This window comes from Cydia strobilella, chromosome 12, assembly GCF_947568885.1.
Source record: "Cydia strobilella chromosome 12, ilCydStro3.1, whole genome shotgun sequence".
NCBI lineage: Eukaryota > Metazoa > Arthropoda > Insecta > Lepidoptera > Tortricidae > Cydia > Cydia strobilella.
In genome coordinates, this window is record NC_086052.1 from 14,336,887 (window position 1) to 14,353,552 (window position 16,666).

The 16,666-nt window shown below is 39.9% G+C and overlaps 1 protein-coding gene across 1 annotated transcript in view; it reads right to left on the reverse strand.

Moving 5' to 3' along the window:
* Positions 1–16,666, reverse strand: part of LOC134746255 (hemicentin-1) — a 62,522-nt gene that overhangs the window by 2,367 nt on the left and 43,489 nt on the right. The window contains exons 3-14 of the mRNA XM_063680594.1: positions 9,684–9,833; positions 9,142–9,325; positions 8,481–8,675; positions 7,764–7,958; positions 7,206–7,277; positions 6,884–7,004; positions 6,569–6,712; positions 6,026–6,210; positions 5,144–5,299; positions 3,073–3,186; positions 1,215–1,248; positions 225–364 (exon numbers count right to left, since the gene is read on the reverse strand). Of these exons, the coding sequence (XP_063536664.1) occupies positions 232–364; positions 1,215–1,248; positions 3,073–3,186; positions 5,144–5,299; positions 6,026–6,210; positions 6,569–6,712; positions 6,884–7,004; positions 7,206–7,277; positions 7,764–7,958; positions 8,481–8,675; positions 9,142–9,325; positions 9,684–9,833 (1,683 nt within the window). The 3' untranslated portion in view covers positions 225–231. The remainder of the gene's footprint in view (positions 1–224; positions 365–1,214; positions 1,249–3,072; positions 3,187–5,143; positions 5,300–6,025; positions 6,211–6,568; positions 6,713–6,883; positions 7,005–7,205; positions 7,278–7,763; positions 7,959–8,480; positions 8,676–9,141; positions 9,326–9,683; positions 9,834–16,666) is intronic.

Sequence of the window (16,666 nt, forward strand, 5' to 3'; positions counted from 1 at the left end):
GCTCGCACAAAAGAGACAATGGCTTTTGTTTAACAGATTACCGTTTTAAGCGTAAAGATCATTTGAGAAGATGCAGAGTATAACCACTTCATGAAGGCAACAATACCTTTTGTTTAACAGATTAAGGCCCGAGCCCGAAAAAATCACCTGAGATAATTCATAGTGTACTCGTATTGTTTTTGAGCCGACAATATAATAGTGTTAGTATGTGCAGGATGCAGGACCTGTGCGTCACACGGTGGTGGGGGGCTGCAGCACGACGGCGGCGCGGCGCACCTGCAGCGCGCCGGGCGAGTAGCGCGGCGCTACTGTGGCTGCTTGTTGCCCGCCGTACACCGCGTCCGCTGGCAGGACCGTCTTCTCACTGAGAAGGAAAATAGGTTTTAATTTCATTTAACACTGTACCCCGTTTTTTTAAATTTTTAACAAGCAGAAACGTCTGCGAACGATGCTATTAAGCATAGAATAAAATTAAAAGTTGAAAAATTACTGTCTTGGGTGAGACTTGAACATACGGCCTCCGGATCAATACTCCAGCGCTCTGATATCTGTGCCACCAAGATCTCATCCATAGCCAGCGAATCTTTCCACCATATAATATATGGTACAGGAGTTCCTGGAAGTCATATATGACATGGAACTCCGGTACCCGTTTAAGAAGTGTAACGCTCTTACGGTAAATGTCCCTAGGGCCCCCTAGACCCATATGGTGAAAAGATTCGCTGGCTCTGGATGAGGTCTTGGTGGCTCAGATAGCATAGCGCTGGAGTATCGATCCGGAGGCCGTGAGTTCAAGTCTCACCCAAGACAGTAATTCTTCCACTTTTAAATTTATTCTAAGCTTAGCGTTTTTCTAACCTCAAAAATAGAGGTAATTAACTTTTTCTTCCGAAATGCTAGGGTTTCTATAATATCTAATGTTGCGGTACTATAATATGTAAACGACACTATAATTCAGTGCATAGTTACTTAGATTTAATTTCGACTGAAAAAAGTTACCACCAATTTCTTGACTACTTAGTTTAGGTGCTTTTAAAGGTCCTTCTAGATACGGCAAGTGATGGAAATCGTAATACGAACTACATGCGAGCAGTCCGCAAATGGATCTGGATGGACCTTTATTTAAATACAATTCACAAAAGAGAATTTATAGGCAAAATATGAGTAGGTAGTAGGTATCTACTTTTTTAAGGAAGGTATTGTCTAAAACTTACCTATCTAAATCATCAGTCTTGTATTCGACGCTCTCTGTAAAAAAGGAAAAAATAATTATAGTTATTTAATATTTTGAGCTACATACACATTATTGCCCTAACGATTCGTTGTGAAATTTACAAAAGTCGATCCAGTTCGATAACATTAAACTTAGTAGGTAATTTATTTCACCAACGCATAAAATAAACCACTGAAGACAATGGACGGCAGCCATCTTTTGCCACAATTATTATTTAACAAACCGGAGTACGTAATACAAAGTGTACTAGTAAGACAGTTAAAAAACCATAGACCTAGCATTACATAGACCAGCTATACGCGTGCGCCCGTAAGGGATAGACATAGATGACGTCATAAACGTGGGGATACCATATTGGTAAAAATTACCCCAATATTTGATATCACGTTGGGGCGATTACCCTGGAGGCAAAGTTAGCTTGTTTGACGGTATTAAAAAATTGTTAAATAAAATGTCAATGGGCCTTTCTTTTTAGGCGTATAAACAATGAAATACCTCCTATAATTCGCGCAGGTGGTACAAAACTAAACATGTTTAGTAAAAAAAACGTAAAATAAAATGTATTATGGGTTTTAATTTAAAGAAATCACAAATCGCAATCACACCAATTAATGTACACCACATTTAATCTTCACAACATTTGTTTATTTATTTTTTGGAATTAGAAGTACGAAAAAACTTCGATGTCAAAATTACCCATAAAATTATGATATTTTCATCTGGTATCCCTAACATGATTGTTATGCAGCTAAATTAAGAAGAAGTTTAAAAATGGCTGACCTCAGACTCCTACCTACCTACGTAATTTGGGCGGATAATTTTACAAATAATGATTTGTTAATTTGCGTAAATAATTGTGATATTTTTATTGAAATCGTTTGATTGTACATTGCTTTGAGTGTAACGTAATTTTACGATGTTATTCTCACATATTGCGTTAAGAGGAAGGTGTAAAATACCGTACTTACGTGTGAAAGGTTATGATCTCATATTTTTGCTCAGAGCGGCTATTACAGCCGATTACAGAACAATTCACCAGTATTTTATCAAAGTTCAAGCATTCAAAACGCTAACCATCACTATATTTCGTAAGAGAAAGCACAATTTCATACAAAACAACGATAATTAAACAAGCAACGAACAAACATGACATGTCACGTACTTATTTGTTTGCCACAACCGAGGTTGTGGCAGCGGTGGAAAAGTGAAACTATGACAAGGACAAACAATAACAGCGCTTTCTCTGCTACTCCTACTGAAAGATAGATAAGACTATCCCGTTCGGTCATTTTCCCCCACCCCTCATGACCGATCCAGTTATACTAGATTCATGTAAAAAACACACAAGAAGAAGATTCATGACGAGAAAGAGAAAGACTCATGACCTAAATCTAACTTGATACAAGTTCACAAAAATAACAAGTGCTGGCTACAGTTCACGCTCGCTCCCTTGCGCATGGAGACTGTATAAAGGAGCCAAATCTCTATGTATGAAAAGTGTCCATCAAAAAACAGTAATTAGGCGGCGCCACCATACACCGAAATACTACCAAAAACAACCTACGTAATTTGGTCGGGTTATTTGTTGCCTTATATGGTTCATGTTATACTCATGTCCCATAGCCTAACTAGCGCCACCGGAGAGATTAGGAACTATTATTTAAAGCTTAACGCGGTCACTTTTACAACAATTCTGCCATAAGAGATTGCGATCCTTTCTATACCATCCATACCCTTGCGCATGAACACTTCTGCCATCTAGTGGTCTGAACAGGAGACTTAAGCTTGACATTAACTCTACTTATTGTTTTAACGGTGTTTATGAAATGAAAACGAACCTCTCCGTCTCCGGCACCGGATGACCAGGCAGAACACGACGACCAGCAGCGCGGCGATCACCAGCGCCGCCGCGATCAGCGGCGCCACGTGCGCCGTCTCTGTTAGAAAATTATCTGTAAGAATGGATTACTTAGCGGTAAGTACTAGTTAGACAAAAGGTATACAAGCATTAGATGCGATTTATTAGATTGTTAGAAAATTATCTGTGGCGCACACAGGCTGAGCACCGGAATGGGCGAAATATTAAGCAAGCCGAATTCAATTAGTTAGGTAAATGAGGTAAAAGAATAATCCGAATGTAAAGTGATGCGACTGATGCGAGTTATTCTTTAAGTTCATGTGTTATGTTAGAAAATGTTTAGGTAAGGTTTTTTTTTTTTTACTAGCCTCACTGCTGGGCAAAGGCCTCGTTTCCTCCACTAGGTAAGGTTAAGTAGACTTATATTTTTATTTCATTAAATATCTTTGTGTTATACAAGCAAACTTTATTGTCAAGAACTAGGTACTACATATCCCATAATATAACTGACCACTTCGCAAGCATAAATTTAAAATGCAAAGATTTTACATCTCTTATATCATCGATCGATCGAATACGATGACTGACGCTGGTTTAGTACAAAACCAATCAGAATAATCGCAGATTCAGAATAGGTACAATGTACTGGACACATAACAGACTTTAAGCTGAGTTTAATGAGAGAACAGGACAGAGCTAATTACCGTGGACGGTGAGCGAGACGGCATGCGAGGAGAAGCCGAGCTTGTTCTCGACGTGTAGAAAGAAGACGCGCGCGTCTGTGCTGGTGCCGGCGATGAGTAGCGTGTAAGAGAGCAGGACAGAGCTAATTACCGTGGACTGTGAGCGAGACGGTATACGAGGAGAAGCCGCGCTCGTTCTCCACGTGTTGAACGTAGACGCGCGCGTCACATAACTGTGCTGGTGCCGGTGATGAGTAGCGTGTAAGAGAGCAGGACTGAGCTAATTACCGTGGACGGTGAGCGAGACGGCATGTGAGGAGAAGCCGCGCTCGTTCTCGACGTGTAGAACGTAGACGCGCGCGTCAGATGTGCTGGTGCCGGTGATGAGGAGCGTGTAAGAGAGCAGGACAGAGCTAATTACCGTGGACTGTGAGCGAGACGGTATACGAGGAGAAGCCGCGCTCGTTCTCCACGTGTTGAACGTAGACGCGCGCGTCACATAACTGTGCTGGTGCCGGTGATGAGTAGCGTGTAAGAGAGCAGGACTGAGCTAATTACCGTGGACGGTGAGCGAGACGGCATGTGAGGAGAAGCCGCGCTCGTTCTCGACGTGTAGAACGTAGACGCGCGCGTCAGATGTGCTGGTGCCGGTGATGAGGAGCGTGTAAGAGAGCAGGACAGAGCTAATTACCGTGGACTGTGAGCGAGACGGTATACGAGGAGACGCCGCGCTCGTTCTCCACGTGTTGAACGTAGACGCGCGCGTCACATAACTGTGCTGGTGCCGGTGATGAGTAGCGTGTAAGAGAGCAGGACTGAGCTAATTACCGTGGACGGTGAGCGAGACGGCATGTGAGGAGAAGCCGCGCTCGTTCTCGACGTGTAGAACGTAGACGCGCGCGTCAGATGTGCTGGTGCCGGTGATGAGGAGCGTGTAAGAGAGCAGGACAGAGCTAATTACCGTGGACTGTGAGCGAGACGGTATACGAGGAGACGCCGCGCTCGTTCTCCACGTGTTGAACGTAGACGCGCGCGTCACATAACTGTGCTGGTGCCGGTGATGAGTAGCGTGTAAGAGAGCAGGACTGAGCTAATTACCGTGGACGGTGAGCGAGACGGCATGTGAGGAGAAGCCGCGCTCGTTCTCGACGTGTAGAACGTAGACGCGCGCGTCAGATGTGCTGGTGCCGGTGATGAGGAGCGTGTAAGAGAGCAGGACAGAGCTAATTACCGTGGACTGTGAGCGAGACGGTATACGAGGAGACGCCGCGCTCGTTCTCCACGTGTTGAACGTAGACGCGCGCGTCACATAACTGTGCTGGTGCCGGTGATGAGTAGCGTGTAAGAGAGCAGGACTGAGCTAATTACCGTGGACGGTGAGCGAGACGGCATGTGAGGAGAAGCCGCGCTCGTTCTCGACGTGTAGAACGTAGACGCGCGCGTCAGATGTGCTGGTGCCGGTGATGAGGAGCGTGTAGCGATAGCAACCGAACGCGCCCGTTGGCTCGAGCGCTCGGTAGCGACCTGGAATTTTACAGTTAGTATAATAAGGCTTTGTCTTGTAATGAAACAATTTAAAATGGTACAAACGACAGAGAATACTACTTCCTAAGATGAACATTAGGATTCCTAAACTTAAAGCTAAAATAAAACAGCACACCCTCGCGTATGTGGTATGGGTATCGTAAAGGACAAAATATCAAGCGATCACACCAGTAGACATTCTACTTTATGTGGATTATACATAAAAATCCGCGTTATTAATTTGACTTTAGCGTGGGCTCTCTTTAAACGTTCTCTTAAAAGCTCCATATGCCTGCTGGTGGGCTAACTGGGAATATCCTTTGGATAGATATAGAATATCATCTCCTACATACTACTCGTAAAGTCTCGCTCCATGCGCTGTTGGTAGTTAAGTTTCCATGCCAACTGGAGGTGGTATCATTGGTTACAGTAGGTAAGAATCTTACCACATGGACATTGGGCGCCTGAGCATCTTACGGTAAGATGCTCAGGCGCCCAATGTCCATGTGGGGCCGCACCAGACGATGGAGCACATGCTACCTTTTCCAGCGTGCCCGCATGCTTGCTCTGAGCAGGACTTCCGTCATGCGACAGACAGGGCGATTAATGTCGCTAGCTTCGGACCCGCTCCATGCGTTCACGGTAAAAGTCTCTGCGCCCACTGGTGGGCCTAGGACGAGCTATCGGTTCTAATTGTATTTAGGATAGAGTTTTGTAGGAACATACCTATAGTAGTCGGCACGTCCAATCGCAGACTGCCCCATAGCCAAGCTGCTCGCCGAGGTGGAGGATCGGCGCATACAGTGGCGTGTACTTTAGCTTCGGACCCGCTCCATGCGTTGGCGGTTAAAGTCTCTGCGCCCACTGGTGGGCCTAGCACGTTCAGGGTTATGGCTTCGGATTGATGTGTTCTGAGGAATATAAAAAGAACTGATGAATGAGAAATAAAACTGGTTCGCCATTGTATCGCCACTGCAAAATCTCAATATTTATGTAAGTGTGGTTAGGGAGCTTAATATCCCACTTGCAAAACGTCCTTGCTCGAAACAGTCCTATCAGACCCGTCCACAATATGCCCAATACGCAAACTAACCATTCTTAAAATTACTTTTAGATTTGCAAAATGTTCCTTTCACAAAAAGTGACTAACATAATGTCTACCTCTCTGATCCTTTCTTCTATTATATATTTGTTCTAAATTCCGGAAACACTTGAGTATTTTTAATGGGTACGTAAACTAGTTACATATTTGTAGGTAAATATTCTTACCGGTCTTCTAGTCCAATCTGGTTGATAGCCAAGCAGATGTAACGGCCATGTTGACTATATGAGACGTTCTGGAGCTGAAGTTGTGGCGTCGACGAAATCGGGTATCCGTCCTCGGGCATCGCATTCAGGTGGGCCGAGTTGGGGCTGAAAGATAGATAATGAATGAAATTTTAGGTAATTGATTATTATTTAAGTTGCCACTTTATTGCAAATATCAAGAACTATGTTAGTGGAAAAAAATAGTAACAACTTGCAAGGCTAACTTTACTAAACTAAAAAAATCATGAAGTTTATAGAAATAGTAGGACTACTTACTTATGATACCACTGGTAGGAGGGCGGTGGGTTGCCTTCGGCTTTGCACTCCAACGTAACTTGGGAGAAGAGATTAGCCTCGACCACGGTATCGGGTCCCACCCACGTTACTCTAGGAGGATCTGAGAAAAAAGGATTCTTTAATGCCTGTTTTCCTCATATAACACAATTAACACAAATACACAATTTAATTCTACAATTTACAAAAATAAGAAATAAGGGTACCAACACCTACAAAGTCAGCTGTTGATAAATAACGCATTTTTATATGCTGTGAGAGTAGTAGTAGTAGTAGTAGTAGTAGTAAAACTTGATACACTTACATTTGACATCAATTTCGATTTTCACAGAATCAGATGTTCCGACTGAATTTCTTGCCTGGCAGCCATAGATTCCTGAAAAACGTTACAATTAATTAAAAGCTAAAAATAGCAGACTTGATTTCCCATAAGTTGTCACTACTTTATGTTTTTATGTAAGGAACGAGCAGACCTTCATTTGCTGGCATGCGCACACTAGAAGTCATCAATGCATTTTTAGACTGAAACTAAGAAAACTGTGCTAACCGAAATGACTTCTCACCTGGATGATTCCTCATGACAGTCGCCGTCAGCGCGGCAGTCAAGGGTTAAATCACTGTTGCCTTCTTCAAGGATAGTGTACTCTGATTTAAAATTGATGAACACTAATATTGCTTACCTGAATGAACCAGGACAAATGACAGGAGCCAGTATAAGCTTCGCGCTGTTAGTAGCAGTGACTTGTAAGGACAACAACAAAGGTCTTGGTCCAACACACGTAGGGGCTGGGGTTAAAGCACTGTTGCCTTCTTTGAGGTTCACTAGTATACTAGGGTCTAGAATTGATAAACTATTGCTTACCTGAATGATTCCTCATGACCGGCGCCAAGATAAGTTTAGCACCATTAGTAGCGATGACTTGTCCGTTCTTGGTCCACCAAACGTAGGGGCTGGGGTTGCCGTCGGCGCGGCACTCGAGAGTTAAAGCACTATTGCCTTCTTCGAGGTTGGCTAGTGTACTGGGGTCTGCGCCGTTGATTGATACCACAGGGACGACTGAGGACAGAAAATGTAAGGTCTTTGTATTTTATTTTAGTTAGTTTTACATAAGGCGGTTCGGTCGCAAACAATATCTTTAGCATAAAACGAAATACTTAAAACGGGAGCCCACCGGTCTAGCTAGATGAAGGTCCACACTCAGGTTGATTAGTGAGCACCTTAAGTTTAGCGTTTAGTAGGTAACTTTGACACAACACTTGAATGATTTTGGGGACATGGTCCCGATTCCTTACACTCTTCGACGTGAAGTCAGAAGTCTCAAAACCAAAGGCGACTTTAAAACCTGGTTGACAGCCAATATTTAAAAGGATAAACAAATCGCTTATCCTTAATTATCTACCTTCTGACTAGGTACAAGTAACCTCAAGCATAGTGTACAAGTTTCGGTAGTAGGGTGAAGGGTATGACGGGTGATGTGCGCGACAAGTTAGTTGTCGGCCGTGGGAAGCTCGCGTTGCTCCCAACTTGATCGCGATGCCCATACTTGAGCTCTGCTGCAAAACTTCTCTGTATACTTACAAGTGACGTCAAGCATGGTATACGAGTCCCGGTAGTACGGCGAAGGGTAGGAAGGGTGGTGCGCACGACAAGCTAGTTGCCGGCCGTGGGAAGCACGCGTTGCTCCTAGTTCGAGAACTGATCGCGCTGCCCAGACTCGAGGTCTTTCTACTTCAGATGCGTTGGTCTGACTCCAAGCGGTCAAGCGTTCTTTATCTGCAAACAAGATTAGTTTGATCTTATTGTTATGATTCATATTATTAATTTTGTTAATAATCCTATGAGAATATCTTAACTACTTTTAGCCATAATTGCTTATGTCTTAAGAGTTCCACGGTACGATGATCGTTGCAATATGGATGTGAAATTTTATTGTAATGTTGATCTGATAATTTAATTGCACATAATGATAAAATAACACTAACAAAATATATAAATAGTTCATTTTGTGAAACATGATCAGTTTCTGAGCTGACGAGAAGAGGTTTATTTGATTTAATTTAAAGCGCCATTAGCGGCTTTCTTTGCTATTCAAAAAATTAAGGCGAATTTTTTTTTGTAAGTTAGAAAATGATCACATAATGACTTGATATTTCAGTGGATAGGGTCTTGCTGCCTTGTTTTAGTTACATATTGTAATTAACCTGTGTATGTGTGTTGAAAAATGTTTTTTGCTACACACCCAAGTACCACTCGATGTAAGCTGGTGGGTTGCCGTAGCGCGCTTCGCAGACCACAGTGGCCCTGGCACCAGCAGGCACCGTGATATTCTGATTCGGCAGAATGTGGGTGCCGTTGAACAGAATCCGGGGCGATTGCGGCGGTACACGTACTGCTAGCGCCGCGGGGGGACTAGATAGGGCATCCTGAAAAATTATACGTTAAAGTAGTACTTTTATAATTAGGGGCACAAACATTTAATAAGTAACGGATGGTTTCAAGCTATGGATTTCAAAATCCAGTTGTAAGTAGTAATTCACAAGTTTAATCAATATTTTTATGGTATGCCACTGACTAATGAGTTAAACATTTTATTGCAGAATAAACAATGCCTACGCTGCTGTGCTACGTAGGTGTAAGTTCGCCTCATATACTATCAATAGTTACCAAGTGGCTGGCTTAAGTGTACCTATAGCGTGCGTAGCTTATGCCACAGTCGGATGACGTCTAAACAATAAACTCCTATAAATAACATTATATTTTATATAAAAAAAATTGAGTTACCTGTACGTCATAGTTGCTAGCAGTGACCTGACACTGCCACTGTCCATCGTCCAAGGCGAGAGTGGCCGCTCGGACCCAGAGCGAGCAGTCACCTCCCATTGGACTGTTCTCGTTCGCCCATTCGTACTTGCCGCGGTAGATGCCCACTGGCTGCAAAAATACAGAAAATAAAAATTAATAAATATTATACGACATTCTTACGTTCATAATGACTGGTAATTCTAACGCCTTCTGGTATTGTGAAATAATGTATAAATAAATAAATAGATGTCCTAAGCCCCAAAATACGCTCAAAACGGCTCATATTGTAGGTACAGAAAATCTTGTAAAGAATGATTCGGTTTTAATGTTTATTGAGGTAGTATAATACGGTCATGAAATAAAGAGAGCCAAAGGCCTGCAGTTTGACACAGGCAGAATGTCTACTCATATCAAAAGGGTAATGGTAGCAACGCCTAAAGTTCGGACACAAGAATCGAAACAGAAGGTTTCGGTGCTCGAGTCCGAACGAGGAAATACGAGTAGACCAAATAAATGGTCGTCGAATGTTTCAAAGAAAATACCACACACGCACGAAACACAACAATAAAACTTTTGGAACTTATTGAAATGTAAAGAATAAAGTTAATTAACCTTTATTTTTATAAGATTGTTTGCGATTAGTTTATATTACTCGTAATTATTTTATTTTATTTTTATTAACTAACATGTAACATAGTTTTAGGTTTGTTTTGTTATCATTGCGTGCATATTTTATTTTTATCAATATATTTAAATGGAAATGTTTTTGTGATTTCTAACTTTGCTTATAGCTTATAGCTACAGGAAAATGTCACCTTTTTCATGCGTACGTAAACAACGTTTAAGGTTTTTTAGTTTGAAAGCAGTACTTATACCTATATTTACTTATGTAAGGTAGTTTTAGTATATTAGTATAAAATAATATACTATTTAAATATCAAGTTTTATATTTCAGATAATCAAATAAAAGTTGTTATTGATATGTAAGTACTCTAAAATTTTATTCTTTTTGTATCAATTGTGTTTTGGTGTTTTATTTTAACGTCATTAGTAGGTAAAAAAAAGATTATTTTTGATATTGTATTCGCACACTCTTACGTAGCCTAGAATTATATAAATGCTAATTATATTGCACTTAGAAACAATATCCGGAAAAAAGACATATGTACTTATAACCAATTGGTTATTTTAATTAACGTCCCACACTACATGGCCCCCTAAATAATTCTACAGTAAATTAAACTATCATACCGAGCAAAAACAACTCAGACTTCAAACTAAAATACCGAACATACCAAATTTAACTTACACAATCATTATTCTAACAGAAAACGGAATGTACTAAAGTTCAATTTGCATTCCCCAGAGAGTTCTGCATAAAATGCCACGACCTTTATCATACCATCGCATTGAGTAATGAACTAATGACAATAGAGTATTCTCGTGATCCTATAAATGCTACCGGTGAGCATACAGGGCAAGAGGAAACAGGCTACAGTCGCTTAATAGCGTTCTAACGTAACATTTCCAAAACTCCAACTTTCCAAAATAGTTTTTTTTAAGTCTCAAAAAGTCCCTTAATTACCGTAAAATTTTTGGACAAGTTCTGCACTTTCCTAACTTTATAGGAACTATTTGGAATTTGCACAATGCAGATCTGTACACCGTGACTCTGCAGACTAGGAACATATCACTTTTAAAAATTAGTTTTTCGGCTGCCCTAAGTTGGTATCCGAACTCCGTAACTTTCATAGGCTCACTAGTTTTTTTACTGTCCCATCTGACGTTTTTACTCTACCTTAAGGTATTCGTATGTAGGTATATCAATATTCTTTTATGGTATTGGTAAACATATTTCAAGAAACACATCACTTAAGAATAAAGTTAAGGAAAGACTAAACCATTAAGTACTCAAAAAATATGTAGCACAAAATTTATTTCATAAGTTAGCTGAAGCTTAATTGCATTGCGCATAATACGCTTGCATATATTATATTTTAAATGTGACTCGTCCTAGTTTAGTGCATAATTTGTGGGGCTCCAGACATTCACGGTTCGCTTGTGGTTAGCAATTCGCATTACACCCGCGATCAATGTGCAGAACCGAGAGAAACCCTGGGGTGTGACCGAGACTCACTTGAGGGAACTTTCCTATTACACTCGTAATTTACGAGAGGTTTCATCAATGAAAGTAGGTACTCGTAGTAGTCGTAGTCTGGGAAAATTCTAAACATTTTTGCGCGATTGATTAAAAGGGAGTAGTTATGCTTTTTAGACATCCTTAGCAGATCTAGCGTCTATTAATTTTAACAATGAGGTGTCCTTACGAGAAGTTTGGCCAAAGATAGACGAAGGTTATTGTGTTGCATATATTTTATTAATTTACTTAAGCACTACTCCATTTTTCTAACTTTTGTTTTTCTATAGTTTAAAGTAGTTTTTGAAGACGGTGCATGATTAAATATATACTCATATACGACACTCCCAATCTAGGTTTGCATTAAAATTGCCTAGTAATATTTAATGCTGCCAGCATCTATGTTATGATCGTAAGAGATAAGACTAATTAGGAGTTAAATCTAATTGGATAGTTTCTAATAAGTTCATTTACCCATTAATGCCTCACAAGTGCCATTTAGAGATCATTTCACTATCAAAAGATATCTATGTCTTAAAATATGCCTACTCATGGACAAATTAGAGGAATGCAAAAAAGGTTTAATTACTGGATTACAGCACCTGAAGTAATTTCAAAATTATTAATTAAGTAAACCTTTTTTTTTGCGTTCCTCTAAATTTGTCCATGAGTGTATACAACAATGCCGCATAATCATCAAAATAGATTGTCATCATTGGCTGTCAATTTTCTAACAACAAGCAAGTGACAACCTGTGCAAAGGGTGAATCAGGGGTGAATAGACGTTAAAAACAAATGACAATCGATACGCTGACCCAACGCGAGCGGAACCAAATCAACGGTTAATATCCGCCCGTCGAGTGCTCTGCTAGTTCAGGAGCTTCCGGTAAACATTTTCAATAGGTATCCAGCCAGTTTCCCTTTGGCTGCGAACATTTAATCGCATCAAGGAAATTCGGACAGGACAGTATCAAAGGAAAGTTGCAGTAAACTGGTAATCAAAGCTGATTTGGTTGAATTATCTTTGTGGATGGTGTTTTCAGCGTGTTTCAGAAATTGGTTTGGTTAGTGCAGCTTTCCTGGAGATTTACGGGTTATAAACAGAATTAGGTTCTAATTTGTGTTTCCTGCTTTCGGAAGCTAAGAATATTAGTGAACCAAAATGTCCACAATTTTGATGAAGGCCAAAATTAGATCAGAGATAGTTTTGACTAATAAGTATACTCGTAAGTCACAGCTATAAAGCAAGCTAGAGTCGGGCCATGCTAAGTTTTCATGCCAAGTGCTACGTCAGGTATGAAGCTTACATGGCTAGGTATGTAAGTACCTATGCATTCTTACTGCCAAGTTTTTGCAAAGTTAGCGTGGTCAAGGTCTATCTTATTTTTTTACTACGGAAGAAACGACTTTTGACAAAGCATATCTGACAAGTACAGTCGCCATCAGATATATCGGAGCGGCCGAGGTGCTCAAAAATATCTGAACACGCACTCAACGCCTTGACAATAGAGGCGTGTTCAGATATTTGTGAGCACTTCGGCCGCTCCGATATATCTGATGGCGACTGTACATATATTACAATAGGTAATATTTCGTCAGCCAGGTGAACACCAAAACTCACTAATTACAAAAAAAAGAGATCAACCTTGTTTTGGTATTACATACTACGGTTCACTATGGCTCTTAACTAGTGGTAGTAATTAGTGAGTTTTTGTTGTCATTGTCAGCCGACGATTAATCCTAAATATTATTGACACTTTGCCTCAAGAATAAATCAAATTACGGCTAAAATCTAGCAAATATTCTCGCCTGGCGGTACTTTAATGCGGTATCTAATTTCATTTTCCGAATCATGACATAAAGATGCTAAATAGTTTCAACAGATGTTAAATCCACTTATTGCCAAACGGATGCGCGAGCGCAAGTCACGGTCCACACGAGCGGATATTGCTGAACGGCCATTGTTCTCGATCGTTATTAATCAAAGAAAATGTCTCTGCGGTGTTTGCGTACGCTCCCGAAAACGCTGATTTAAATGAAAAAGGTCACATGCAGTCTAGACTGTAATGTGTTTATGGCTTTTCGTAGCGGACGGTTACGCACACTGCCCGCGCGAAGGTGAAACTTAAGCAAGTATTCCTATTGCTTTTGAAGAACACCGCTGTAAACCAGTATAAGTTCTATACCCGCATATTTGTAACAGGTCTTCTGTTTTAATTTATTCCAGGCAGCTATTGACTATAGTCTCAATTGTTATAAAGGTCAATAAGATCCAATAAGATAAAGTTTGATGAAAACACGATCAATAATTCTTAGTCTGAGGCTATTACCTTGAAGAGACCTCAACCTTAGTTTGTCGGGAGATACAATAGACGAAAGCATAAGATCACTTCTAAGCTAAATTTGCACGGACTTCGAGGTCGCACGAGACTGGTGCCAAAGAGGCAATAGATTGTTAAGTGATATGAAACAAGTCTTGGTAACGCACTGGAACTTTATTTAATGACGTGATATACTCGCTTCTGATCTCCGTAACCTGAATTCGCTTTGTCGGACTACAAAAGGATGCGGGAATCGGTCAGCTATTTGGATCTCCTTGATGTGGACTGTTTAATGTGGTAAATACTGGGTCTGGGCGGGGATTTGGGTAATCATATACCGTTTTCCGGGACTTTGTGTGCCATTTTAGGAACTTTATGGCCGTTTAAGTGTTTATGTGCTATTGTATACGGTTTCTGCGACGTTTTAATAAAACAATTGAAAGGTATTATACATATATATTTTTGTCAATTGCAAACCATAGGCAACACTTAACTTTTTGTCGCGAGTTGACAGTCGATTAATAAAACTTGTGCTTATGCCAATCTTATGAAAAACACTATAACGAGTAGATGGAGTACCTCATATTACATATATGAAATAACTGAAAGTTTAAATTAGTTAACTGGTGGTAGGAACCAATATATAGACAATTCTCCAAAAATATAAATGAATATGCCGCTTAATGATGTTTTTCAGAAAAGCTTATGAAATGAGGAGTGTCGAAAATCAAAAGATTTAACTAAGTATGTATTTCCTTAATAAACCGATATCAGCAATCTAAGTAGCCAACAATGGCTACTAACTACCTACTTGGGAATAAATCTTCCATGACAATCTCTATCATAGCGTGATTAATGAACATCGGATCAAAATTAATGGTTTCTAAGCTTTTTATACCACCAATATTACCAATTGAGCAGAATGTTTATTTATAAAAGTACTTGGCTATTGTATTCAAACATATTCAACATATAAAATCTGGCATCATATGTATCTATCGACAATCGATATCCCTAGGATCCCGTCGGAATATTTATTTGTTAGTCAGAAATAGATTAACCTAGCATAATAAACTATACTATATATATCAGACTTACCTATTACATAACGTATGTTTATAAAGCTTACTAGTGACATTAATTTATTCTGCGACCATATATGCTCGTAAAGCCGATTTCATCCGCATTTCGGCTCAGCGTCGCGTGCAAACTAAGCACTTAAATTATTTCAAACCTAAGTTTTAACGTTCCTAAATATTTCAGGCAAGAGCTCGTTTTGACTGTCATATAACTCAAATTAAATTCAGAGTTTGGTGCATTTCCTAATTCTCGTTAGCATTAGAACAATGTATGACGGGCACGTCTAGTTTAATTTTAGGTGCCTTATGACGTACTAAAATAACTTATTGCGTGCTGCCGCTAGTTGAATGCAAGCCGTGCAATGTTCAACAAAACATTCCACAAATTAACTCAATGTTAAGGTAAGTTTTGAAATGGTTGATGTACCTTTGTTTATATAAACCTAGGCTAGACCGAGGCGAATCTTACCACAGGGCTAGTTGGATCAAACTGTACATATTTATAATAATGCTTATGACTGTTTTTTTAGGGTCAGAGGAGAGACGTACAGTGTAATTTTAGTGCACATCTATCAATACAATATTTCCCCATATTAACGGATTTTTAACTTGATCCATTTCGCCTCGGTCTACACTTTGGATGGAAATCCATTAACGACCATTGGTTAGTGACGTGGCGTTAATTTCGTGACGAAATCTAGTGACATGTCATTATTGTCACTTTTCAATCATAAAAACATAAAATCACAAATCGTTTGGGAGCTGCCATGCACCAAGCCACACATATACCTATACATACTTACGTAAGCACACACGTTAAGCTTACAAATATACTTAACACCCCTCTGTTTGCATAAATTCTTGCTTTGAAGTACCTGAGGATTAATTCTATCCCCTACAATTAGTTTGGAGTGTTAGTGACATTTTCAGTAGTGACATTGTAAAAATATTAATGCGTTTGAAATCTTTAACTCTACTAGGTACGGTTTTATTTGTTATAGAATCCCCTACTTTTTGCAAGTCGATTGACACATCGGCGAAGTTTTGACGCTACAGTGACCAGCCAATATAAGTATTTAATCTGTAGCTAAAATCATTAGCTTTTTTTGCCTTTTTAATATTTCGTAAAACACAAATGGCAAAAGAGAATCAAATCCCGCACGGAAATCGCCCTGCTTGTTAATTTACCTTTCTGTACAGCATAAAATCGATTCATCCATTGTTTGCTTATTTTTCTATTTACTTACTCTTCTCAATAACGCGACTTAAGAATCACACAAAGTTATTAAACTCCATTTAATTAATCCATAACAAAAGAGTTCCCAAGCCTAAACATTGGGCAATAATTATTGCCTTGACATACACGTTGCATTGCTGTGTTTCTATATTTTTTACATACCATTCATGCAAGGGAAAGTGACAATA